Source organism: Dermacentor variabilis, chromosome 3, assembly GCF_050947875.1.
Source record: "Dermacentor variabilis isolate Ectoservices chromosome 3, ASM5094787v1, whole genome shotgun sequence".
Classification (NCBI taxonomy): Eukaryota; Metazoa; Arthropoda; class Arachnida; order Ixodida; family Ixodidae; genus Dermacentor; species Dermacentor variabilis.
The window spans coordinates 74,851,001-74,877,011 of record NC_134570.1 but is presented as its reverse complement, the minus strand read 5'-3'; the positions used below and the strand labels follow the sequence as shown (position 1 = coordinate 74,877,011).

Sequence of the window (26,011 nt, the reverse complement as noted above, 5' to 3'; positions counted from 1 at the left end):
TCAGGCTGAGAGGTGACCTCACGTATAGCAATGTAATACAAAGCTCTAGTTAGATGGGCGCGCCGTAGGTTTTTCGCTAACAGAGATTTCACGGAAGGAATAGTTTTCGTCAGCTGTTCGTGACACGCCGGTATGCGAGCTGACCTCGATCATATTATCTGGCAATGCCCCAAAGCCTCACCCACCAACACCTCCCTCACTAACACACGCATAACTACGGCCGAGCAGTGGGAGACATTGCTGCTCAGCTTGGACCCAGAGGAGCAGCTCTGGGCCGTCCGGATGGCCGAAGACGCCGCCAGAAAGCAAGGACTGGCCGCCGTCTGAGGAAGGGGGGATTGGGGGTTAGTCTCCCGACCCCCGCCACCCCTGAACCCCATCAAGGACATAACAAAGTTTTATCTCTCTCTCTCGAGCACGTGCCATGGAGTTTAGCTTCCAACTATAGCTATAGAACATGTCCTCTCTACTCTCAAGCAGCAGGCGTGACTGAGGCACAAGAGTAACGCCATCTGTTCGTTACTTCTTTAAACTGCGTGCCACGTAGCCGACCGGTGGACAAAAGCCTTTCATGCAACGCGCGTAAACAGCGGAAGCCTTCTGGCTTGCGGGAGCAGTTGCGACGCTGTTATTAGGAACATCACCATGTTAATTTGGAGCATCATCAAATGACATGTTGCTAGGCCAGTTGGTGCATGACAATAAATTAGTTGATTCTTGCTCGAAACAGTCGATCACAAAAGCAATGCGCGCACAGACAGGACTGCCCATCTATGCGTGTGTTCTTCTTGTGGCCGACTTTCTAGCTCAAGAGTCTACTTATCTATTAAAGTGGGAGAAGGAACTGCCCTTTCTTTGACGATCAAAGACTTCTTGTCAGCGGCGTCATAGGTTGGTTAGACGGAAGACTGCAGTTAGGAAGCAAAGCAGCCTTGGGACGATGAGCTTACACGTCAGCGATGTAGGGAGCCCCGAGAACACGGGCGCGATTCGCAAGCAAACCACCCGGGCAGGCGGTACCGCTGACTGAGTAGTGATACCTCTATTGCAGGGCCACACAACTCACAGCTATAGCGAGGGCAAAAACCAACTTCTCCGGCAGCCACCCGAGCCACACTTTACTGAGAAACGTTGCACACTTTGTTCGCGGCAAGGCAGTCTGTTTATGGTATCATCGCATTTGTTGCTGTCCTCAGCAGCTCTTGTAATGTCACGTCTGTCACTGTAGACGGAAGCGGGTTCATGCTCAGAAGTATCAAACAGAACGTCTGTTCCCAGATGTAGGTGCTTCCAGAGAAAGAGGCCAGTTTCAGGGCCTCTCTCTTGTTAAAGAAGTGAATGAGGGGCTGCATCTGATTCATGCCTTTTATCGATTCTGCAAAGACAACAAGTCGATGCACTCGAGCTGCACCGTGGCGTGGCAATATCCCGGCCCTGTTGAAAAAGTATCGAGAAACATGTGGTCGCCCTTTCTCTCATATTATACTGACTTGAGATGCTGTGCCTACTGGGCCAAAAAGTTATCGATATGTTGTGAAGATAAAACTTTATTTTCCGTGTGCATGAATGTTTCTCCGTAAATAAAAAAAAAACGCCTTCTTACACCCTGTATTATATAACTCACGTGGATTGGGTAAACTTTCCGGGTATAATTTATAATAACTGCCGTAACTGTCACCCGCTTGCTGAGTAAGAGAACAAGTGTGACTTGGTTCTCGCCTTTTACGTACGTTTCATTCTCTAGTACGTCTCACTTAAGAATAACTGGACTGATCTGGGTCTCTGGGCATAAAGGATTAGCTATGAATGAAATAGCAGATAGCCTAGCGAAAGCAGCCTTCAGTGGTATTTTTGTCTCTGCAATTCCAGCATCAGCCTACATGACTGCTGCTAGCTTCAGGGGGCGTGCAATTTTGTTAGACTCGTTTAAGCTATCTTTAACAAAGTCGTCTATAGGGACATTTTTTATTCTACTGGCGAGAAAATTTTTACCATACTCACATATTTCAAGTTTTTTAGACTAAACTGCGCTGTAGAGACCCTGTTTCAAAAACATGTCTTCTAGAAGATGCAATCTGCCGCCCTCCCTCGATGCCCAAAATGTGATAATGGAACCGTAGACAATATTTCATTATCCAGCGACTTGTTGTTACGAAAAAAAAGCTTTAGCAGTGGCGTTTCGCCGCACTGAATCTTCATTCCTAATATTCTGTCATTGAGAGCCTCCTCTATGGACCATTGTCATAGGGATGTCAGCGCAGCAGTTGAGAAATCTTGGTTCAATTCCATACGATTTCCTTGTTGAATTCTTAAAGCATTATGTTATTTATTTTTTTATTTGACCTGAAAAAAATCTTGTTTTTTTCAGGCTTGACTAATAATCGTTTCAATACCGCTCAATCCTTAGCCAATCGTTCGTAGTGGGTATGAACCCCATTTAAAGGACAGCGACAGAAGACCACGTCATCATATCGTTTATGAACGTTGTCTTTATTCTCTCCTTCATTATTAAATCTTTCATTAATTCCTTTCAGTTCGCCTGACTGCTGACTTGCATACTATTCTAAAATTTCAGGCATGTTCTTTTTTTTATTCTACTCTTCAAATAAGAACCCGCCGTGGTTGCTCAGTGGCTATGGTGTTGGGCTGCTGAGCACGAGGTCGCGGGATCGAATCCCGGCCACGGCGGCCGCATTTCGATGGGGGCGAAATGCGAAAACACCCGTGTGCTTAGATTAAGGTGCACGTTAAAGAACCCCAGGTGGTCAAAATTTCCGGAGTCCTCCACTACGGCGTGCCTCATAATCAGAAAGTGGTTTCGGCACGTAAAACCCCAAATATTATTATTATTCAAATAAGAATTTTTTAAAGCTAGCTTCTGCCACGCGATTCGTGGCCTGTACCTTTTAGTGGGCACGCGCGAAAAGAAGCGGAGCATCATGAACGTCATTATCATCGTCAACTCGCTGAGAAAAAAAAGTAGTGATTCATCGGGGCGCAGAAGTGCGAAGAAGAAGTGCCTTAAATGCCATCCACACACTGCCGTGTTGTTGTTGTGAATGTATACAGTTGCTTTCGCTCTTGCGCCTGGGTTCTTCGCAACAGTCTGACCTTTTTAGTGTGCCTCATGCCATTCCCTACTCCGTGCTGAAAGGACACGAAACAGAACCTCTCCGGATGAAGACGCTACCAGACAATGTGTGGCCTGTGAAGAGATCGTGATTCTGAAAGTGAGGCAACGTATTTAATTATTTCAATTTATTACAGCAAATGGTGCTGTTAGTGTGACCACCAGCATCAGCTCGAGCTAATTGGATTAAAGATCCCTGCCGAAAATCGAGAAAAGCTTGAGAAATCCGCATGGCTTCCCGTATGTTTAGTTGGATCGAGTTCAGAGGACCGAAATGCGCCAAGATACAATAGAACAGTCGCGTGTGCACTCATCGTATCCCCAGTGTGCCTCATGCTCCTACCGACGATGTTTCGCGGGGCTTCCCGCGGCTATTTCCGTGAAGCTGTAGCCACTGGGTCTCCTAATAACGTGAAGCCTTCAACAGATGAGCCCGCTTCTGTGGAGCCGATGTCTGAGGAATCCGCGCCAGTCGAGCCAAATGCCTCTAGGTCAACCTCCGTTCAGGTAACTTCGGTTAAGCCAGTACAAGTTGCGATCTCCTCTTATGGCGCGATTGCGGAGAATGCCACGAGCACACCTGGCTGGAAAGTGCTAAACGCCTGCGGTACGGCCCTTCGGATCCTCTATTACGTACACTCCGCTCCGGACCATTTCGACCGGCTTCGCCTGCTGCGAAATACCATAGGCAACCCCGCAGTCGCCGCATTCCTCAACTCCTCCGTGGTCTTCTTCGTCGGCCAGACCAACGACGCGGAACTGAGCGCTGAGGTGCGTGCGGAGGCCACGTGCGAAGGCGACGTGGTGCTACTGGAACACGTGGACACCTACCGGAACCTGACCTACAAGTTCCTCGGCGCTGCAAAGTGGCTCACTGCTAACGGCTGCCTCGGTCCGTCGACAGATGTGGTCGTCAAACTAGACGACGACGTCATTGTCAACGTGTTCCTTCTGGCGTCTTACGTAAAGCGCCATTTGGCCGCCGGCACTCGTGATTCCAGGAGAGTTCACTGCGCTATCATGCCGGTCCTGAAGCCTCTCCGCGAAAAAAAAAAATGGAAATGGTTCGTCACAAAGGAAGAGTACGCCAACGACGCGTATCCTCCTTACTGCTGCGGCGCAGCCTCCCTTATGAGGGCGTCTGTCCTGGCTTTATTGATCGAGGCGACTTCGAGCGTGCCGTTCTTTTGGGTGGACGACGTCTACACCACAGGACTGCTGACGAAGGCGGCCAACGTGACTCTGGTCGACATACGGGAAAAATACGTGATCTTTACCTCGAAGAAGACGACGGCGGTGAGCAACAGTACGCTGTTCTTACACTGGGGTATGACACCCATGCTTTTCACCAGAACCTACCGGTTCTGGGCTAATGTGCTGGGACAGAACCGGACAGAGTGATCATGTACAATGGTGTGGCGATGCATGAGAGACAGGTGACGGTGTTGATGACATACCAAGTGAAATGGAACATGACTTTCGATATCAATGTGCGGCGACCTAATAACTGAACACCCTTATGCGTGAAGCGAACCTGCGTGAAATTAACTAGCGTCTTAATTGACAGAAATACCGATATTTCAATCAGTGTAAAAATAAATACAGAGCCAGTTGAAAAGCTTAAAAAGGTGCGACAATCTAAGAACAGCGAAAAAATTGCCAATGCAAATTTTTTTTTCGAACTGTGAGGCATCAGTCACAACGATAATATTTATCGCTAGAGCCTTTATGATCTTTTAATATTCCATTTAATGTACTATTGTAGCAGCGATGTTTCGCCTTGAGTAGACATTCTGTAGGTGTCGTCGCACATGATAAGCGGTACCTCCCAAACGAGTGCATTCAAGGGACCAATCCAAGTTTGTACTATGACTAGGCCAGCGAACTGGCAAAATACGGCAGGCTGGGAAATGAATAAGGTTTTAGTAATCTTTTCGGGCCTTCTTATTTAGGAATGTTTAAGCAGTAAGTAAACAAAAGCTGCACATAATAGAGGGCAAACGGCCTTCCCGATGGAGCGCATCATTGGCAACCAATTTTGCCAAGCCAAAGCGCAGGCGCAGGTCTTCCCGCTCGAGTAGAACAAGATGGCGGAATTTGAAAGCTCGTGAACCTGAATATAATACACATGCAAATTCGAAAGCCTGGCGTGCATGCAGTTTCGTAGGCCATGGATATAGGGCGTCTACGCACCCACGGCCGACTGTAGCATTGATTACGTAGCCTGTCGTCTGCTCGTTCCGCTCTTTGTTTATTTACGCGGTTAATTTGCCTAGGTCAGCTGGGGCACTCGCCACAATTCACACGCAGATGCTTGACTGAGTTCACATCACTTATATTCTGGTCACAGTAGCAAAACGATGTGTTTACACGATTACTAAGAGCAAAAATTTAAATAGAGTACTTTCTAACTTTAAGCGAGAGGCGTATGTTGCTTAACCTGGTTTCAATGACGTATAGCTGTGCTAGATTATAGCGAGCGATTTCCGATATAGGGGGCGACCCCATGCTAATATTATTGCGCTTTCTGGACCAACGTGAGCATGTCAGATGGAACACTTAGGGCTGAAGTTGATTTCGTTGATATCAAGAATTTCTTGTCATGCACAGATTTCGTATGATTGTTGTACAAAACTATTTCACTTAACTAGCAATTGGTCGAATATTATCAACTGTGCGTACTTCCACATGACTTTTATGAATGTAAAATATTTTAGTAATTTTTCACGCGCATGGAATTTCACGAAAATTCAGCTGACTGGCCTATCGTAGCCAAAAAAATTCGTCTGCAGACTTGTTAAATATATATATTTTCAATATAAAAGAGATTCCACCGCCTGAAGCTCGAGATAAGCTAGCAGATGTTTCATAGCCACAGGCAATTCTACAAATTTCACATAAATTACCTATAAATTTCATTAAAATATGCCGACAGAATTCCTAACCTGGAACGAATTGACAAGAGAAAAAAAAATATCAGCCCAAGCACTCCGTACAGATGGTTAACCAGCGAAGCTGAAACGCGCGAGCCCGGTGTTTATCACTGGGTAAGTCCCGACGGTTCATTAAAGTCTTTCTCAATTACTGGTTACGCCTTTGCGCTTCTTTGTTAAATGTTTGGGCACATGAACAACTAATTAATTAGGTAATTGATTAATTTGTTAATTAATTAAGGTCCCCTACGGACGCGGGAGCAGTGGCACGAGCGCGTTCGCACGGTAGCGCCGTGGGTCGCCAACAATTAAGCCAGCTGTGAAAGAAGACGACGACGCTGGAGCCATTGATGATGATGATGATCATCATCAATGGCTGGAGCCATTGATGATGGCTGGAGCCATTGGCTGATGGCTGATGGCTGATGATGATCCATCATCAATGGATCATCATCAGCCAGGTTACGCCCTGCAGTGGGCGTAACCAGGATGATGATGATGATGATGATGATGATCATCATCATCATCAGCCTGGTTACGCCCACTGCAGGGCAAAGGCCTCTCCCATACTTCTCCAACGACCCCGGTCATGTACTAATTGTGGCCGTGCCATGCCTGCAAACTTCTTAATCTCATCCGCCCACCTAACTTTCTGCCGCCCCCTGCTACGCTTCCCTTCCCTTGGGGGGGCCATTGATGATGATGATAGTTTTTTTCTACACGCGGACACGATACTGGGGCTTTTGACAGCTTCGCTGTAAAATATCGCAGTTCTAGTCTCTTCGCACTTCTTCTTTCTTTTCTAATAACGTGCTTATTTATTCCAAGCTAAAGACAACGATTCAGTATTAGTTAATCGCGGAAGTGATTTTTATACTGCGACGAAAACTGAGTTACCCAGGTTTGTTTTTAGACTTTGACTGGAAATCAGAATGCTTACAATATATTCGTATCCTGCACGGAAAATTATGCGTTCAGACGAGCTGTTAAAAATTTGAAATCGCTCCAAGTTTTGGGATAATGGTTATTTAATAACTTTTTCCGAACGACTTCCTTTTTTTTCTTTAATGACGAGAGCAGGCGGCATTCTACCAGCACTGTAGCAATTCCTTTTATCTAATCGAACCAAAAATATATTACTTCTTGCGGAAGCTATGCACAGCGGCACAGATAATCGTGGTTTCTCGTTCACTACACTCGCCAGACAGGACGAAGGAGGAGTTCGTAACAATTTTAATAAATACATTAATTAACGAATGTTCGCGGCTGACCACTATGTAGCGTAATCAGTAGTCAACCAAGACAGTGCAAAGAGACTACGGCCCACGGTCCTGTCTGTTTTCTTCTTCTTCAAAAGGCAAGCGTGCAAACACGAACACTAGAAGGAAGGCGGAGAACTTCGCAGACGCCGACTGCTAATGAAAGGTCGCACAACGGCGATAAAGAAGACACAAATTTTATCTGCGCATGGCGGATGGATGAATGCTATGGGCGTCTATTGGGAACTTTTTTTGTGCGTCTGCGTTGTTTGTGGTCTCCCTACTTTTCTGCCAGCAAACCTCTCATCGCTTTTACTAATCTTCTATTTTACGTTCCCCCTGTTATCCCTGTTATCCCGTCAGTGTGTGTGTGTGTGTGTGTGTGTGTGTGTGTCGCCAACACAATTTTTGAAGCGATTTATTGACTGCCATACATGAGAACCACGCCATTAAAGACCAATCACAAGGTGACATAACATTCCTCCTGGTGCTACAATATGCTCCTAGACTTCCCAAAGGCGCTTCATCGTGTTTATCATGCTAAGCTCGTAGATAACGTGGTTGAGAAACATGGAGATGGCCAAATACCCCCTATGATTTATGGCTCTTTTTGATTCGTCATCAGTCCGCTGAATAGAACGAATACACGTGGTGCAGCATTACAAGTGTAATGAAAGCAAAGATGATTTCCGTCAACAAATAAACAGTAACGTCGTCAAATCAACAATAGTCGGTCCCGCCAGTGGCCTCGCAAGAGTGCTTATTGGTTCTCATGCACTTTATTTTCAGACGCAGCAGCTGAAGTAATAATAAGAGTATACCATAACTCGAAACCCGCCGTGGTTGCTCAGTGGCTATGGTGTTGGGCTGCTGAGCACGAGGTCGCGGGATCGAATCCCGGCCACGGCGGCCGCATCTCGATGGGGGCGAAATGCGAAAACACCCGTGTGCTTAGATTTAGATGCACGTTAAAAAACCCCAGGTGGTAGAAATTTCCGGAGTCCTCCACTACGGCGTGCCTCATAATCAGAACGTGGTTTTGGCACGTAAAACCCCATAATTCAATAATTCGAAACACGTGACCTTCCCGGTACAAATGACCAAAACGTTGTCTTATCTCAAGATGCTCTCAGTACTAGGTCGTATGTGCGGCAAATGCAACTTCCGTTTCGCATACCTTATTCTCGCAAAAGCAATAAACGAAGGCGTACTCACTCGCGTATCCTAAACCATCTGATTCAATTACGACAAAAGAAAAAAAGTGAGGCATGTGAAAGTGGCCCCCATCGCTAAAGCACAACAAAAAATAACTCAGCAAGATATTCGACTTCTTTAAAGGGACGACCAAGGTTAATGGTAAATATATTTCTTTTCTTTTTCTTTTCTTTCTTTTCATTTCGCTGCAGAAAGCCAGTCCAATCGTTGAATGGTAACGCGGAAAGCACCATAGAACGTTTTTTATCAGCATTTATCGATCTGCAGCAAGGAGTAGTCGTAGTGTGGAAATATGCTCAAAAAAGTGGTAGGTGAGCACGGTGGCAGTTATACGCCGGCATTGGCAGAAAGCAGGGAAGTGCGGTTCTAGCTATAAGAAATTAATGGTTTGTTTATCACGCCCATGTTCTTGCGGCTGATGTTTCCTGACGTGTTGAATTATGTCCATAATAATAGCTACGTGCTTTCGTGGTTTCCTGTGCAACTTCCTTATCCTTATACAAGCCAAATCTTTCTTTTTTCCTCAGCCAAGCCAATTGAGTGAGTGAGTAAAAAGTTTATTGAAAAAAAAAAAGAAATATGACACGATCGTTGGGGCCCCAATTCCTGGGCCCCACTTGTATTATGAGCGGCTCGCTGCAGGCTTGGTCCAGCCAAGCCAAGCTAAGTGGTAGTATATGCGAATAGTGCTATTATTAATTTCTATTTGATTAAACCGCGTCTTTATTGCTATTATTTGCACCTTGCGCATCAATGCTGCAACTAAAGGCTCAACCAGACGTACGCGTTCCAATGCGTCCGCACACGCCGCGCTGACTCGACGTCGCGTGGCGCCCGACGGAGGAAGAGGGCGCGCACCCAAACGATGCACGAGTTGCCGCGCGTAGCCGCGCGTCTCGTCGCGGCGGCGCAGTGTTGCTAGCTTGCCATGTTCAAGGCAGTCTAGCCTTCGCTTAACGGCCTCGTTAAGCAATGTGTTACATATTAGACAGTTTTAGTTTAGCGTCAGCAACTACAGCGTACGCTATACGCTATAATATAGCGTACGCTAAGCAGCGCACGTTTTCTACAATTTTAGTTGACCAGCGATATCTTCGAATCTCAGAGGCCATATGCCGTTGTTGCGGCTATTTCGCGCCATTAGCGACAGGTGGCGTTGACATCTCGAACGTTTCTTTCGTTAGGCTTCGACTCGTTCGAAACGAGAAGCGATCTCGAAAACACCACGAGGTTATCCATAATACTCTGTCGTCGAAGCGGCCTGAGACTAAGCGAAAGCCGTTTACACAGTCATTTGCTACGAACGAAGTGCATTTTACAAAAGCAACGCCAAATTCAATTCGAAGCGGGCAGCCGGGACCGCCGCCATGTTTCCCGCAAGCTTGCCTGAACGTCGCGCGAAGAGTCGTTCCGGAAGTGACGTTGGCTTGCCGTGGTCATGTGAGGTGTGTCATGCTACTGACGCGAGCGGCAGCTTCCGGCGCGGGCGCAAAAATTCTAGCGGTTGTAGGTCTCCACGCCGCCGCGCGCCGACACGCGAAACAGCCTCCGCGCCTGACGCCGTACGCGCCCAGGCGTGGTGCGGCGCGTGCGGGCGCATTGGAACGCGTACGTCTGGTTGAGCCTTAAGCCTTCGATTGTGCGACGTACAGTGGCGCACTCCTGCACCCGCGTATTCGAGTGCACGGGGTGCAAGGCAAGGTGTAGTGCAGTGCACGAGTGGGTGCAGTCCGCGGCGCACACACAACCGCTACCACCGGCAGCTTTTCGTTTGCGGTGTCCTGCACTTGTCTTTTCTGAATCTAGCGAACTTATTGCAGTGCTAGCTGGCGCCCATCTACGGCTCAATTAGTTCAATGACATTTTGTATCACACAGGAAGACCGCGTAACTCGGGGAACTCACTCGCAAACAACTCACGCGCGTACAAAAAGCATTCCTTTGCGCCGCTATGCAATAATTGCCGCGACAGCTCAGCTTCTCCACTCGTTGCCGCGAAGACAGCGTTGCTCGTTTTTTTTGCTTTGTAATACGTGTAGACTGAAAGCGCAAACGCCAAATATAAGAACAGATTTTTTTTTTAATCGAGAAGTACACAGTGCTTAATAACAGCTGACTTACATAGAGCGCCAGTTCGCGCCACATGCTGTTCTTGGCGACTTTCTGTGCCACTTAAAAATTATTATCTCTACTTAAATTGCCAACCGCATGGTCGAATCTATCATTACAAGCTATGTTCTTTTTGTTTCCACCAATATCTCGCAACAAGTTCTAGGCGGTTGTCCGTCCCTTGAATCTCGGGAGTTTAACATCCTGAAGTGAGTTATGAGAGACACCGTGTAGTGAAGGGCTCCGGAATAACTTTATCCGCCTCTGGTTTTTAAAGTGCACCTAAAATCGAAGTACACGAGTGTTTGTTCCTCTTTCTTCTTCTTTTCTTTCTCTTTTGCATTTCGCCCCCCCCCCCCTACTAATGCTTGCCGCCTTGAAGGGGGAACGTACCCGGCACAGCGTGCTCGCTGCACAACGCCATAACCATTGGGCTACCCCACGGCGAGTACTCGGGTCTTTACTGTTCCGTCTCTACTACGTTGTGTGGATCCGAATTAGTGACGCTTTAAACTGCACAACCTTAGTTTTCCTTTATTCCATATTTCACGAAAATTGTTGCAACAGAAGTTTATGAGGCTCAGCTTTTTTTTTCCTCTCTCTCTCTCTCTTTATGAAAGAGCTACTCATAGTGGAGGGACCCGCCGTGGTTGCTCAGTGGCTTTGGTGTTGCGCGGCTAAGCACGAGGTCGCGGGATCAAATCCCTGCCACGGCGGCCGCATTTCAATGGGGGCGAAATACAAAAAGACCCGCGCACTTAGATTTATGCGCACGCCAAAGAATCCCAGGTGGTCAAATTTAATCCGCCGCCCCTCTCTACGGCGTGCCTCAAAGTCAGATCGTGGTTCTGGCACGTAAAAGCCTATAATTTCATTTTTTGTTTTGTTTCACACCTAGTAGAGGGTGTGAAAAAAAAAAGTGCGATTGCACTGCCATGACTGGCACACACGTGAGACTCCCCCGCAGAGCCCGGAGCCTGTTAATTCCTCCACCAAGTAAGCACTAAACGACCCTCACTAACTTGCCGCTCCATTAATAAAAATAAGAAAAAAAAAACAGATATAGAAAGAAATCAAAACGATAACAAAAGGTGAGCGGCGGTGGCACGACCCAGTTCGCTACATTTGCAGTTGCCGACACCTTATCGGCAACTGGCGAGCCGACGGTGCATGCACCAAAGCTCCGTATACTTGCATATGCAGATGCTTTGCAGTTGCGCCCCAGCTATGTGTCACCCGCGGCTTTGCGCTCTGTCGACACGCTTATGCGCGCTTCGCGCCTGCTCCATTTGGTTCAGATAAGCTGCTATAGGCTGAACCCGCAGGCAGCACATGAGGGGGAGACTTTTATTTTCACGGGCGTGGAAGCCGAGCGCACGCAAACGTGAGAACTATATGTGTGTTCTGTGCGCCGTCCGCGTGCGTTTGTAGTTTCGCGTACACGCTAATGGTTGTGCGTGGGAGTCACGCAAACATAGAGCGTTACTTTCGGCCTGTCTATGTAAACCCTCTGCCGCACACGTGAATGCTAATGTAGTGAAGTTTGTCCAAAACGAGGCCTTGTACTAACGCTGCCTGTGCATCTCTCGCAACTGAGGCACTTTAAGGGACAATAAAGAGAAAAGCCACGTTGAGCCGCACTACTAAATTACCTTTGTATAATACCGGAAAAGCTACTCTTACAGCGAGCCGGTCGACGTTTGGTGAGTCTGAAAAGAATCAAGTTACCGCGCCATTACGGCGTGACATCATGGATGCTGACGGCGTCTGCTGAGGCCTAGTTAGCTTGTTATCGCTAAACACGTCCTACATTGTATTCTGAAACGGCCAAACGCGTACTGAACACAGCAAACTTGAAGAACCTTTACTTAGGGGGCAATGGGGGCCCACGTATGAGAAGGTCGTTTAAAATCCGCGACGTCGCACTGGCGTACCGACGAGGGGATTTCTGCGGGAAATAAAAGAAATGGAACTTTCATCTTCATTTTCTCTCGTAGTAATCAATTCCTTACCGGGAAATCAAGGAAACTAGAGTTTTGAAATGTTGTGGGTTCGTCTCCGTTCATCTCCTTCTTAGGAATACAACATTTAACCATGTAATTCGTATTTAATTACACATTACAATTTCCAAAGCAAACAGTTAATTTTCGTTACACTTTCGCGCTCCTAAAAAAAAAAATGACAAGCGCAGTAGGCTTTCAACGTGTGCAAGCACAAAATGTCTACAAATGGCGTGAGACTCACCGTTGTGTGGGCCTGCGCTGACCTTGACGGACAGGCAGGCCTTTTCGGCTGAGGCCAGGTCTGTGCCGGTGGCCTTGACGTCCCATGATAGCAGTCCTGCAGAGAAAAATGAACGAAATTAAAGGAGTGAATCGCAGACACTGTATTAGCGTATAGGAGGAGGAGGAGGAAACAAACAGGGAAGGCAGGGATGTTAACCAGAAATGCGTCTGGTTGGCTATAGCGTACAATGGGGAACGGGAAACGGAGAATAGAGAAGATCAGATAGAGAGTATAGATCTATCAGAACAATACTACGAGCCCTCAGCCAAAACAAACGAGGCTTGCGTCTAGCGCGACGGCTGCATCTTTCCATAAGTGATGCGGCTATCAAAGCGACGGTACAGGCTCCTTTTCTTATCTTGTTTTTAAGCGATATGTGTGCAAACGGATTAAATCAGTAAGGCCAAAGATCGGGCTAGTTGAATTACTCAGTTGACATGCGATCGAACGGGCGGCAAGTTGCTTGTTTGTTTGCTTTTTCATTGACGCAGCAGCAGCCGCCCCGACGCAACACAAAGAACACAAGCGTACGAAGTATAGAGGAAAGGCGGGTCGAGACATACAGGGATTAACCACGGCAAGATGTAAACGAAAGGGAACGATAAAATTGCACGACTGACCAGGACAATCACAGGAGAGCATCTAAATAGACTTATTTCATTTGACTACGCTTATTTCGCTTGACCAAGTCAAAGAGGATGTCCTTGCGCAGGACGCGTCTGCGCCCAGTCCACATAAACGCGGCGCGGTCAACGAAAGGTCGGCCTATGGGCAGCGACAGTCATCGAGAGCGCCCTCATTAAGCCAAGCCGAGTCTTCGCAGTGGTGCCCACACATAGCGAAGAGAGCGCATGGCTTATAGCTGTAAGCAGTGGGCGCGACGGGCAGGAAGAAGTGTTTGGTGCAATATTTCGGGCACTCGCACTACATAGTGGGAGCAGGATTGCCGGCCATTCGCGCAACGCCAGATCACCGCGCACAAAGGGGGCAGACGTTGTGCCGCAACATGGCGCGCGACCACAGCATTTGCACTGATGGCGAGGAGCGCGCCAGCGCTACTGACCCGATGTGCAGCGAACAGCTGGCTGCCTATGCCCCGTCTCGACAATTGAGTGCAGTGCGTGCTTTCTGACGATTCGTCGCCGGCACGTATGTGAAGTTGCGCTGCAAGACAGGACGCATGCGAAAAAAAAAACACGAGCAGAAGATCACGTATTCTTCGTGTTTGTCCTGTCAAGCCGCGGAACTTCGCATCCCTGATCAAGAACTAACTAGCATGCGCACGCTACCGTTCGTTCGTGACACTCACAAAACAGAACTCCAAAGGCAGGCGCACTAGTTAGGGAGTGTATGCTGATTCACGCTCATTCCAGACACGTGCGTGTGGATGTGAGTGGCGGTCATGAACCGCGAAGGGAGTGAGTGGCGGTCATATTCACCTAATGCTGATGAGTGTGATTGAGTGCTGGCGAGTGTGAGACGTGTGCGCGCACGTAGATGCGACCGAATGTTCGCAGTGTTGGAAGGGTCGCTACAATGCGTGTTCCGATGTTGTAGGAGGTTGTAGGTACCGTGCGCTTGCGTCACAGGCGTGTCACACGCTTACTGCACACAAATCATGCTGACGACTAGAGAGACATTGGTACGGAAACACGCGTAGGAAATAAGCCTGTCCTCAGCTAAGGCATTGATTTTGTGCACCAGTAGTTGCAGCAATGCACCGAACTTGTCAGCTTCGTAGTACGTACAGTCGACAGAGCTGGCTGCTGCTGCTGCTGTAGTAGCGGCACCCGCGAAGGCGATTACTGGGCAACGCAATGACAAGTCGATATGGTGGGCACCGGCTGCAAGCGCGATATCGCAGTTGCGCCCCGTCCGATGCAGTTACAAGAGTTAGTCTGAAGGGCACCGGAGAGAAGCAGGAAACACATGCTACGCTGCGACTGCTAATCGTTAGAGAGTCAAGGACATGGATATGGTATGAAGTGAAAACTCAAAAATGATTTAGCAAATGATTTAGCACGTAAAAAACTTCTACAAATACTGTTTAGGTGTGTTCGCCGGAATTTCGGCAGGGCACCCAGCCATATGTATATTTTACGACAAAAATCAAATGCCCGTACGAGGTCTACAGCAGCTGACGAAAACACGAAGGCAAAGTGAAGACGCCAAATCCGAGGATTGCGCGAGGCGTGAGGTAAAAGATGTGGCGGCGATATATGCAGCAAATGTAAAGAAAATATATTAATAATACTAACGCTAAGCTAAATGTTGCGAATAGTACAATAAAGTCCGGTCGTTCTCACTTCACCAACGAGAGGTGAAATCCAATTTTCGTTGACTATGTTCGCTTCTTCTTTATATACTCCTTGCTGAGTAAGACATGTGCCACCTACTCAGCCAAGTTCGAGCCGCAATACCACAAAGCAGTCTCTCGGTTGAAACAAAGAAGTAAGAGTACATAGGCGTGCCTTAACGCTTGCACCAGCCTTCAACCATGCTCTCCCCAGACGCCCCATAGGCGAGCAACGCTTTCCCCACCCAGTGGCAAATTATTCAAATGATTTAACGGCTTGGCGCTCCCCGCTTACCTTCGACCGACCCCACACGACTTGCTCGCTCTGTAATGTTATTCCCAGGCATTTCGGCTCGTGAGCTTCCCTGACAGAATAGGGATAAGGAGGCGGAGGAAACGACGCGGGTAGAAGTTGCCTCCCCTCTCAGGAATCATTTACAGCAGCAGCAACAATAAAAAAAAGCAACAGTACTTCCACCGTCACGTCCTTCTTCTCTACCATTCAAATGCAATGACCGTTCTATACAGGCTGCTTCTGCGAAGCTTCTTATTGCTGCTGGACATTAATTCAATTTTACTTCCTCCCCTGCCCGACTAGGTGTCTTTAATAATAAAGAGTTTTTCGGCTCCCTCCTCCTTAATGACAAGCCTTCTTGCTGTCTCTCTTTTTGGTTGTGAGCAAGCAGCGAAAGCTACTGCACATACCGCACTCTTCCAAAGCGAACAACCAAGAACACGTTAACGAGTGCCACAGACAAGCTCCCTTTCTCCCCTTTTTCCCGTTTGGAGCCGTAAGAGCGACACCACTTCCCACCCCATGCCACTTCGCCTTCTCTAGGGCTTCCCCGTATACCTTGGCTCCCGTGCTTCTCCTTCATCTCTCTTTTTTTATCTGCTTTGGGTCGCGTGTCGGTACCATCTGACGGGAAGACGCGTGCACCGTGATCCCGCCTAGGAAAGCTCCTCTTCCCTCCCTCTTTACCCCTTGGCGTCGTCGTCGTCTGGCAGATGCGTGCGCCCATACGTGGATCGATGGCGGCGAGACGGCGCTGCCGACGCCAGACAACTCCGCGGTTGAAGTTAGGCCTATTCTGAAGAGAGGGGTGGAAAGAAGGAGAAAACGAGGATACGCCCATCCCTCCCTTTCTAGCCTCCACTGCTGCTGCTGCTGTTGCTGTTTGCCTGTCTGACTACTGCTTGCCTGTCCGCCTACTGTTGGTCATACCGTGCAGAACTGTGCAGCGTATTCCGACTCTTACATAGGTCACAATAAGCTTACCGGAACGGCTCTGTCTTGCACTCTTATCCCGGTAGCTTTTTTTCAAAGCTGCTAGATTTCATATTCTGCTGGAGAGACTTCAAAACAAAAGTTACAGCGCTGTAGCTCCCGTTGGATCTAAGTACTTCTAAAGAAGTACAAGAACAATCCAAGATTTGCCATCGCCTGGGCATTGTAGAGTACAGCGTTTCTCAAATCACAAGTACGCAAAAGCAATAGGGTTTCACGGCAAGGTTTTAAAGCCGACGACCCCGCTTGACGCACAAACTAGCCGCTTCTTTACACAGTCTCGGTGATGGGCGAGAAATGCGAGGTTTGCCCACAGGACTGAGTTATGCCACGTATATTGAGAAGAGACGAACTGTGTGGGGTCATGAAAGCAATGACGATTGGCCTTTGCGTCTGACACTGAAAATACAGCTTATTCCGCCAGTGGTGGCTCTTTATTCCAAGGGAGACCTTTCCCTGGCTACAGCATTGGACGATCTTCCGTCATGGCGCTACACTATACCATGACCACCGATAAACACGAAAAGCTTCGGCGACGTGATAAACTTCTCATAGCACTAGAGACGACTGTCCCTCGTGGATACTGCAGTGCAGTGAGCACAGACACGGCCGTTGACTCCCAGAGACCGAGCAGAGATCGAGTCGCTTTCGTCAGTCTAGTGCACCTTGATCTTCAAGTTACTTGATGCTAAACAACGAAGACGCCTCACTATTTGATGTGCAGGCCGTGCATGACGCAATCAAAACCACCAAAACACCGAATAGCATTCGCTTGGTCGAAATGTAAACTGCCTCTATCAGAGTTTTACCGCACCCAGTCCGAGCTTTTCAAGACGCTATCAAATGCGGGAAGAGATACGGCATCTTCGAGGTCATCCTCATCTATCGTCAGTGTACACTGGGTACAGGGAGGGACATTCACATGATACCCTCCCTTCAGACCGCATGCCTGTCTTTTTAACCCAGAAATGCCTTCGTCACCGGGACACACACGCCTTAAGCCCTCCATTATTTAAGGCGGCCCGCGGTGTCGCCCTAAGGGGTGGCGCTTCTCAGGATGCTTTTAATAAAGTTCTTTGTATCCGTATCTACCTTTCCCCCTAATATTTCTCGAGTGGAGAAACTCTCTTCGAAGAGTACGCGCTGGGGCTGCCTTTCCAGCTTACGTCACCTGGGCCTAGGGCCCAACATCTGTAAGCCCAATGAACTTGCCGAAGTGTGCTGCAGCGTCTTCAACAGCGGACATTCACAACCTGTGGTGGCTCTGCCCTGGAACGAGAGCTACTCGATTCGTGAGACAAGAGTTGCGACGCTATAAACTGATCAGACAGGCAATTATAGGCATTGGTGGTGCATCAACGATAAGTTCGCTAGGTCTCCACTGCAATTATTACATGAGCAATGCGTCCATGGTTTTTATTTCAGTATACCTACGCCGCAGGAGAAGCTCCGCACGAAAAAGAATTAGGCTCGGACTACATTAAAAAGGTGTACCGAATTCTGCGCGCGAAAGAAAATGGAGGCTAACAGATAACAAACTGATTACAAAACAGCGGCCCCATGTTGATAGGCAACACAGCTCGACAAAGTGTAAGAAAAAAAAAGTGTTACTGTGGCCTTTTCCTTTCGGTTTAACGATTAGGTCTACTACCACCGGAATGTCTGCAACGCGACGGTCTGGACTTCGTCCTGGATGATCCATCTGCACTTCTAGAAAAAAAAATATTGCTCTTCATTTACGCTTTCTTTCTTTTCGTTCTTATGCCATAGAATTACCTGAAAATGATCCGAGTGTTCAGGCCACGTTTTGAGTCCCGCTATTAAACCACTTCGGTGGCTCAATCATTACGGCGCTGTGCTGGATGCGATTCCAGGCCGCGCACCAGTAAGGGCGGAATGGAAGACACGGGTCTCGTATCACGCTTTGGCCGCACTTCAAAACAACGCAGGCGAAGCAAATATTTTCCTCGGTTTTCCATTGTCTATATGCTATTTCTGGAAAACGTAAAGAACGAACGAAGGAAAACCCCCCTCGTGTTCACTGCAGAGTGCAACGATAACATTGTATAACCATAAGGAGTTATGAAAAAAAAAATATAGGCTTAAGAAAGAGAGACAGAGAAGCAAACTGAATGACTCGATTTTCCTTGAGCGCAAGCGTTCTTTGCTTTCTTGCTGTCGTCACTCGCTAGAAGGCGCTCATCTCGGGTCACAGCATCCGCTAAACGCTTTTTCTTTCCCCCCATACTTTTGTTCCCTTCTCGTAGGAACTTATATACTATCAGAATTGTCACGAAGGTTTCGGGCTAGTTCCAAGAACAGAAGAGAGAGAGAGAGAGAGAGACTTCGAAATGCTTCGCGTATCGACTTTAGCCGCAGGTGTTGTCGTGCGGCGCCGTAAGCCGATTCCAGGCCGCTGGCAGAGAGACCAGACAGACGCGCTAAGTTCGGTAGCACGGCGAGCTTTCGCACGATTCGCCCGTCGGAATAGGGCGCACCGGTACCGACAGGATTTTTTTTCGTAGTTCCAGAGAAACTTAACACAGAGCTCGCTCTAAGAGAGCATCGCGTTTCCAAATGCCGCGGGCAAGACTCAACGACGAAGAGTTAAAAAAGAAAAGAAAGAAATGATACGGTTTTGAGATGATGGCAGTCGTGCTTTTCGAGTAATATTTTTTTTTTCTTTACCGCGTCAAGACAGGCCCCTGGGGAATAGATAAGGCTATGCCGATCGTGCGAGAGCATAATGATACCTATACGAACAAGAGTACCAGATAAAGGTTAGCACCATGAGGAAGCAGCACTGATTTGGAGAACGTTGTGAATATTTCCTTCTCTTCGTGTGTTTCTAGGGTCTTAGAGTGGTCATCCGCCATACTGATCGTGGAACATTTGTAAACACTAAGTACATCGTTTCAGAAACGTCGTCTGCAACAAACGGCCGGTATTTTTTTAGGTGCTAACGAAGCAAGAACTAATTTAGAACGCGCTGTAAATTATCGAATACGAAGCTTAAAACAACTAGAATCAGCAGACTCGGTTTTACGTCATCAGCGGTTAGTGTCTCTATAAGTGCTCGCAGGCGTGTTTGCGTAAAAATCGCAATTGTGCACCAAGTCTACCCTCCCAAAGATTTATTTATATAGAACTTTCCAACGAAAGCTCACTGGACGCTACCAAAGTTATCTCTGGACTGTTCTAAAGACGCGTGCTCGAGCACCCCTTGAGGACACTGCAGAAAGCTGCAGCACGTGCCTTTGTGCTCGCGCGCGACATTCCAGTGGAAAGGTGCTCTCTCTCTCTTTCTCTCTCTCTCTCTCTCGATGGAAAGGTTTATAAAAAAAATCTACAAACGTTTTCATGCGAAGTCTATAGATCGTCTGCAAAAATCCTGCAACCTGATGTTCTCACATTTTCTGCAAACTAATGTCTATTGACACCATGCAAAGAAATAACTGTTACCTTTCCGAAAGTCTGCGGACTACGCTAGGACTACGAGGGAATGATATTTGTTAACGCTCGTATATTAATTGTACGTAGATTTTACATATTGAGGACGACCTCTGTGATTAGGTTAAATGTTCAACAGGAAGTGTCCAGAGTTTATATAGACTGTCTAAATTTAGCGTGTATATATATATATATATATATATTATAAGGAAATGAGGTGAGAAATAGGCGACTGGTGCGAGAACGTCCGCATATTGAGAGTCATTATGCAACGTCGCGAGTGGGTGGATACCTGCACCAGAGTTTTAGGAATGTGCAGGGCGTTTCCGTTACCTTGTGCGCTCGAAATAAAGCTTCTGCACGTAGGTAGTATGACGCTCACAAGTGTTAATTCTGAAGTAACCGGTTTTATGTCCCTGATGAAGTCAGGGCAGTCATAAAGATCCCATACTTTCAGGAAGCCGATGACAAGGAAACGAGCGCTTTAAGAGTAAACTTTTTTTTTTCGCAAAGGAATAGCCCAAGTTACATGCGCAAAAATTAGGCAGTGCGAGCAATTTATGCTTACTTCACAACACAGACCGTCCCTTTCAAGTCAACAATCAACTATTTCTCAGAGCGAAAGGTCCAGAAAACGCAGGTTTCGAACTGTGTCTGCGAAGAAAAGCTACGAGAGAAGTGCTGAAGTTCGTAAATCGGACTGCGCGACGTACTTTATACGTGTATAGGTGGTGAGTAATCACGCGCACGTGTGCACGCGTGTGTGTGTGCGTTTTTGTGCGCGTGCGCGTACGCACTCTGTCGCTCTTCTTCTCGTCTCTTCCCTACTTCCTCATCTTCATGTTTCCTGTGTTCTTTCCTCCAGCGCGCTGCACCAAATTGGGCGAAGTTTTATCTAACCTTTCCACCTTTAATTTCTTGTTCCTTTCTCTCGCCATATCTCCGATGACCGCTAAATATATCCACACGCAACATTGAGCCGGAAGACAAGACATATACGGCTCACTACTGTGGGGTTCTCACCCGTGCTCTTGGGACAAAGGAACGACAACGCAGTAGTGCAAACAGTCACAAGGGCTTATACATTTATTGCACCTTTCATAGACCAATGCCTGCTAGCCGAGTTGCTATTCACAAAACGTGCCGATGGGCGCGCGCAAATCGCGGAAGTCCGACTCACCGCGACCGGATAACGAGCAAATATGTTCGCCCCATGCTGGACACCGTCTGGTCGTTCGCGCGTATACGGTTACGCGAACGGTTGCGCGTTCGAACGACCGTGTTCGTCCATTCCGGGGTAGGCCTCGCGAGACGGTCTCGCAGAAGCATGGATGGGCGCAGGCGCAGGACGTCCGCGCCGCTTGTCGATTCCGAGCCAAAGAGGAAGAGCCTTCTCCTTTTTGCGCCCAAGTAACCCCGCCGTTAGGTGGCGTTAGCAGAGCAACACTCACGCCATCTCTCGTACTACCCTGCAAGCATACCAACTGCCGCCGTAAGCCACGAGGCGAAGCCGGATTACAGGAGACGGGAGCTATGCGGGAAAACAACCTATCAGCAGACGCGTGAGACGCATCACAGCAGTATTTAAAAAAAGAAAAAAAAAATCCGAGAAAGAAAGAAAGAAAGGAAGAAACGTAGCTTGAGGTAAAGGAAGAGTAGCAGACGAAGAGATGCAGTTCCTCGAAAGATTGATTTCACGCAATTTTTATGCAACGGCTACGTGGGGCCCACTAAACCCAACACATCTGGAACCGACTAATGTGTAATGCCCGCCCCTCAGGCTTTTCGCTCATAGTTTCCTGCGAACAATTACCAGTAAGAACTTCGTCACTGCGGTAGTTACGCTGCCATGGAAATTATGGCTAATATACACGAATTGGTCTAATCACCGTGCTTGTGGTTTCTGACGTTCTTCTGACGGTTATTTAAGCGTCTCTATCTTTCTAAATTTCCAAGCACTCATAGCTTTGTAAACACAGCAAGGTAATCAGTCTCAGCCGACATGCACAAGCATTGCTCATAGTAACAATTATAACGCGATATTTTGTTCGATAAAATCTATTCGCAAATTCGCGAAGCCGTTTGAAGCCAAAAAAAGCAAGAAGTTTAGGCAAATCCATGTGCTGCGCATCATTCCCATGCTTGCTGAACCACTATACTTGCCGCTCCCATAGACGCCAGCGCCAGAGCTCCCGCCATAGTGATTTCTGCAGGGAGCTCCGCTCTTTCACCCAGCGTCCGAGACTTCGCCATTACGTTGGACTTGCACAACGGCTCACAAGTGCAGCGCACAGTGCATATCCTTCCTATCCACCGCCCCCCCTCCGCTCTCCTCGCGTCTCCACGATCGTTGCGCTTACCGCTCTACAAAGGCTTGCAGGGCGCATACATTCTCCTTTGTTCGCGAACACCGCCACGCTGGGCAAGTTGGCCGCTTGTTTCGCCACCCGGGTTCCTTCAAATCAGGCGTAAGACCATTGCGCCGCCGGCCTTATGCGCTGGAGGCAAGCGCGAAAGCAGCAGCACGACCGCTGGATGGCAGCAGAGTGCGTCTGTCTCGTGTTCCAGCCGGGAGCTCGCCAAAGCGGGACGATGCGTCGAAGGGGCCAGAGGTGCTGACACCACGGCGGGAACGGAGGCGGAAAACGGCGTTTTAATCCTGCCCCCCTGGCCTGAACTCGGGCTGTGGGGGCGCCACGCTTAAGTGCGCTGACCCCCCGCCCCATGCTGCAGCCGACAGCACACGCGCCTCTATGTGCAGACCGCGCATCAGACGCCCTTCCCCGTTTTCCTGCCGCCAGTATCGCTCTTCTGCATTTTGCATTGTTTCTATCGCTCCGTTGTTGATGCACCGTGTCCTAACGGGCGTTTTCGCTCCTCTGGTGCAAACGATGTGTGAAGCCGGGGCTTTGTATGAAACGCACCCTCGAGGCACCGGCGCTAGACCATCGGAAAAAAAAAGAGAAAAAGAAAAAAAGAAGTCTGGCTGGAATGTTACGCGTTTGCGGCGCTTTTAAAGCAGGTAGGGAGAAAGAGAAGAAATGAAGAAAGTAAAAGGGAAGACACACAGCGGGAGCTGTTCTCCATTCATAAACGTCGTTTCGTATCACACAAACGATGGAAGACGCTGTGCGTTTAACTTAGTACCTAAGGTTAAGTTTGGTACCAACTGAATATGTAAAGCATGCGCAAGAGCCAGAAGAAGAAGAAGAGGAAGCAAAAAAGAAAACTCGCAGCTAAGTTGTGATACGCACGGTTACGAACGTTTTGAAGGCCGCATACTTAACCGAAAGTAATTAGTTTGCTCTAGGCTACGTCTAAACTAATTAGTTCGAGCTTTCCAACCATGTCTCTGCGCAATGCCCTAGAAGTAGGTGTAGGTGTGAGAACGCCCCGAGACTTCCTTATCAGCTGCGTTTCTTTGGTTGGGGTACGTGCGAGGTAATTCGCTTTGTGGCGGTTTCGTTGTTAGGGCGCCTACCCGTGCGAGTCAGTGGTGAAGAAACGGACGATTCATTGTCTCCTGCCCCGCTTGTGCCATTAGTTTAAGTGAAAACTCAAGGAAAGCTTCAAAAAAAAAAAAAGAAAAGTATTGATGTTCTAAGTCTAACCACAGTGCCCCGTGCATTAGTAGCCAATGGACAACCAGGGACGCGGTCAACAAACTTAAATTTGGGAAGGGTATACATTTTGCGTCACCGTCGCTGTCTCCGCGGAGGCCATTACCGTTTGGGAGGCGATTTATCAGCGTTAAAAAGACGACCGTCTGGTTCGCTGAGCTCGGTTTCCTCGCCTTGGTGGCCTCGAAAAAAATATTCCTAATACCATTAGAGGCTTTGTCTATTGGCCTCACGGCACTGGACGGCGGTATCTCAACGAATCAGCCATTGACAAGGTTGTGCTGCTGCAATGTTTGTGCTGTTGGTATTGGAGAGACAGATATATGGAAGTCATGGCAACATTTGCGAGGCTTAAAGAAAATTTAGTGTTTGCTTTTTTTTATTATCTTGCGGTGGGGGGAGGGGGGGGAGGTTGCGCTTTATTTTCATCTACGGTTACGCCAGCGCCTTTTATGGTGAAATCCAACGATTATAACGCCGCGACATTCTTACTAAAAGACACGTTTTTTGCCCCAAGTTAAAACACACACAAAAGGAAGACACATAAAGACAACATACACATACATGCATGCATAGGCTATTCACAAATCTACGTTATCCAGCGGTCAAACAATCTTGCTCGAGCACCAACTCGGCCAACAAGTAGTTCTGTTGCGACTTTCTTACTACTGACAATTTGCTATATGCGAGGTCACCGACGTACGCCTTACCCGGTGCTCTGTGATTACTCGGGCGGTTTACATGCGCGGTTAGTGGCTGGAGTGCGACGTGACATTGGACTTTACGATTACTCGTGAGTGCCCATGTCTTTGTTCCAAGATTTCATACATCACTCGAAAAGTGCTTGTACAGCTGCTAGGCAACCAGAAGTAAAGCCTGCCACGTGCGTTTCAGAAGTTGGCTTAAGAGATCGGGTTGTTGAGAATCGGTAGGCGTGTTTCTAATGCGTGAGCATTAAGAGTGGAGTAATGCGTCCGCTGTCGCGCGGTGACGCAACGAATGGCGCTGAAGCGCACAACTATTCAAAACAGAAATTTTTCCTTAAAGAAATGATGATTCGCACGGGCAGTCGTAGAACGTGCCTCTCTACATTGGCGCTAAATATCAGCTTGAATTTTCGGCCGCGTCTCCAGACATCGCCGCTAGTGAAGAGCTCGCCGCTCTAACGTCGCACGCTGCAGCGACAACTGGAGAGGTCCGCCTTACTCGTGTTCCTCCTTGCCCACGGAAAGATCTGTAGACCTCCTCCAAGATAATAAATCCAGCTTTTAGGCCAGCGAGGACTTGTTTTCTGAAGAGCACTGGGGACTCGAAGTTTTCATTAAACCAGCTCGTCAAGTGATTAGCCTATTTCATGCGTCCTGATTGTCACATATCATGTTCCTTTCGTCCCCACTTTTCTAGCTTCCTGTTGCTTCCCTTTCCCTCAGCCCGGAGAGGAAATATCCTAAAGGAACGCACCTATGGCCGACTTCTCCACCCTTTCTCATCAATACCTTGTCCTTCAAAGCAGAGCTTGCACCGGTTAAACACCCGGTCCCCTGCTGGAGTAAGTTCCAAAGGCACAAGTCTTGGTAGCAGATATATATATATATATATATATATATATATATATATATATATATATATATATATATATATGTATGTATGTATGTATATATATATATATATATATATATATATATATAGAGCGCCAACATCAGTGAATAAAGGTCGGGCGTACAAATGTCAATCGCCTTTCCCGGTTCAGCTCCTCCGCAAGAGCACGTCAGTGTTCAGGCCCAACGAAACAGATAGATCTACTTATTCAGCGCCCTATGCTCACAACATATAGACACAGCCGCAGAAGTGAAGTGTCACGGCAGTGAAAGGAAGTCCGACGTATACACGAGAAACTGTCCGTATTGACGCAAGTATACAAGCACTGCACAAGCACGCAGCTATATGGTCACTGACAAATGAGAAAAGAAGCAAGTGGAAATGTCCGCGCTTGACTTCTGAGCAACTCGGAGAAAGAAGCCGCCGCACTTTCTCCGAGATCGGGAAGTGAATGGACAGTCGCCTGGTTTCTTCGTAGTACTTTTCTTCTCACATTCTTGTAGCCGTCACTATAGTAACTCGTGGTCTGGACCCGCTTTATCTAGCCGTGTACAAAGTCAACTCTGGACGTTCCCACCCTTTCACTTCTCATGTCCGTCTGGAATGCCTTTCTTTTGGTCCGTGCTTCGCTTGCGCATTTGTTTATCTTGGCCGAGAAGAGTGTCCTCTTTGCCACTCCGTGGCGCCACCTTCCTCCGCAGTCTTTTCCCGCTTGTCTCTATGGGCCGCGTTCGTTCATCCGTTTCTCGGACACGTTTCTCTACTCACGCTGTGTGCTCTCCAGCAAATATCTTCATTCCGTGCGCGATAGAAACAAGATCGTTCCG

At 47.9% G+C, this 26,011-nt stretch overlaps 1 protein-coding gene across 1 annotated transcript in view; it reads right to left on the bottom strand.

Moving 5' to 3' along the window:
- Positions 1-26,011, bottom strand: part of LOC142575879 (uncharacterized) — a 209,490-nt gene that overhangs the window by 46,306 nt on the left and 137,173 nt on the right. Inside the window, exon 2 of the mRNA XM_075685631.1 lies at positions 12,890-12,985. Coding sequence (XP_075541746.1) covers positions 12,890-12,985 — 96 coding nt within the window. The remainder of the gene's footprint in view (positions 1-12,889; positions 12,986-26,011) is intronic.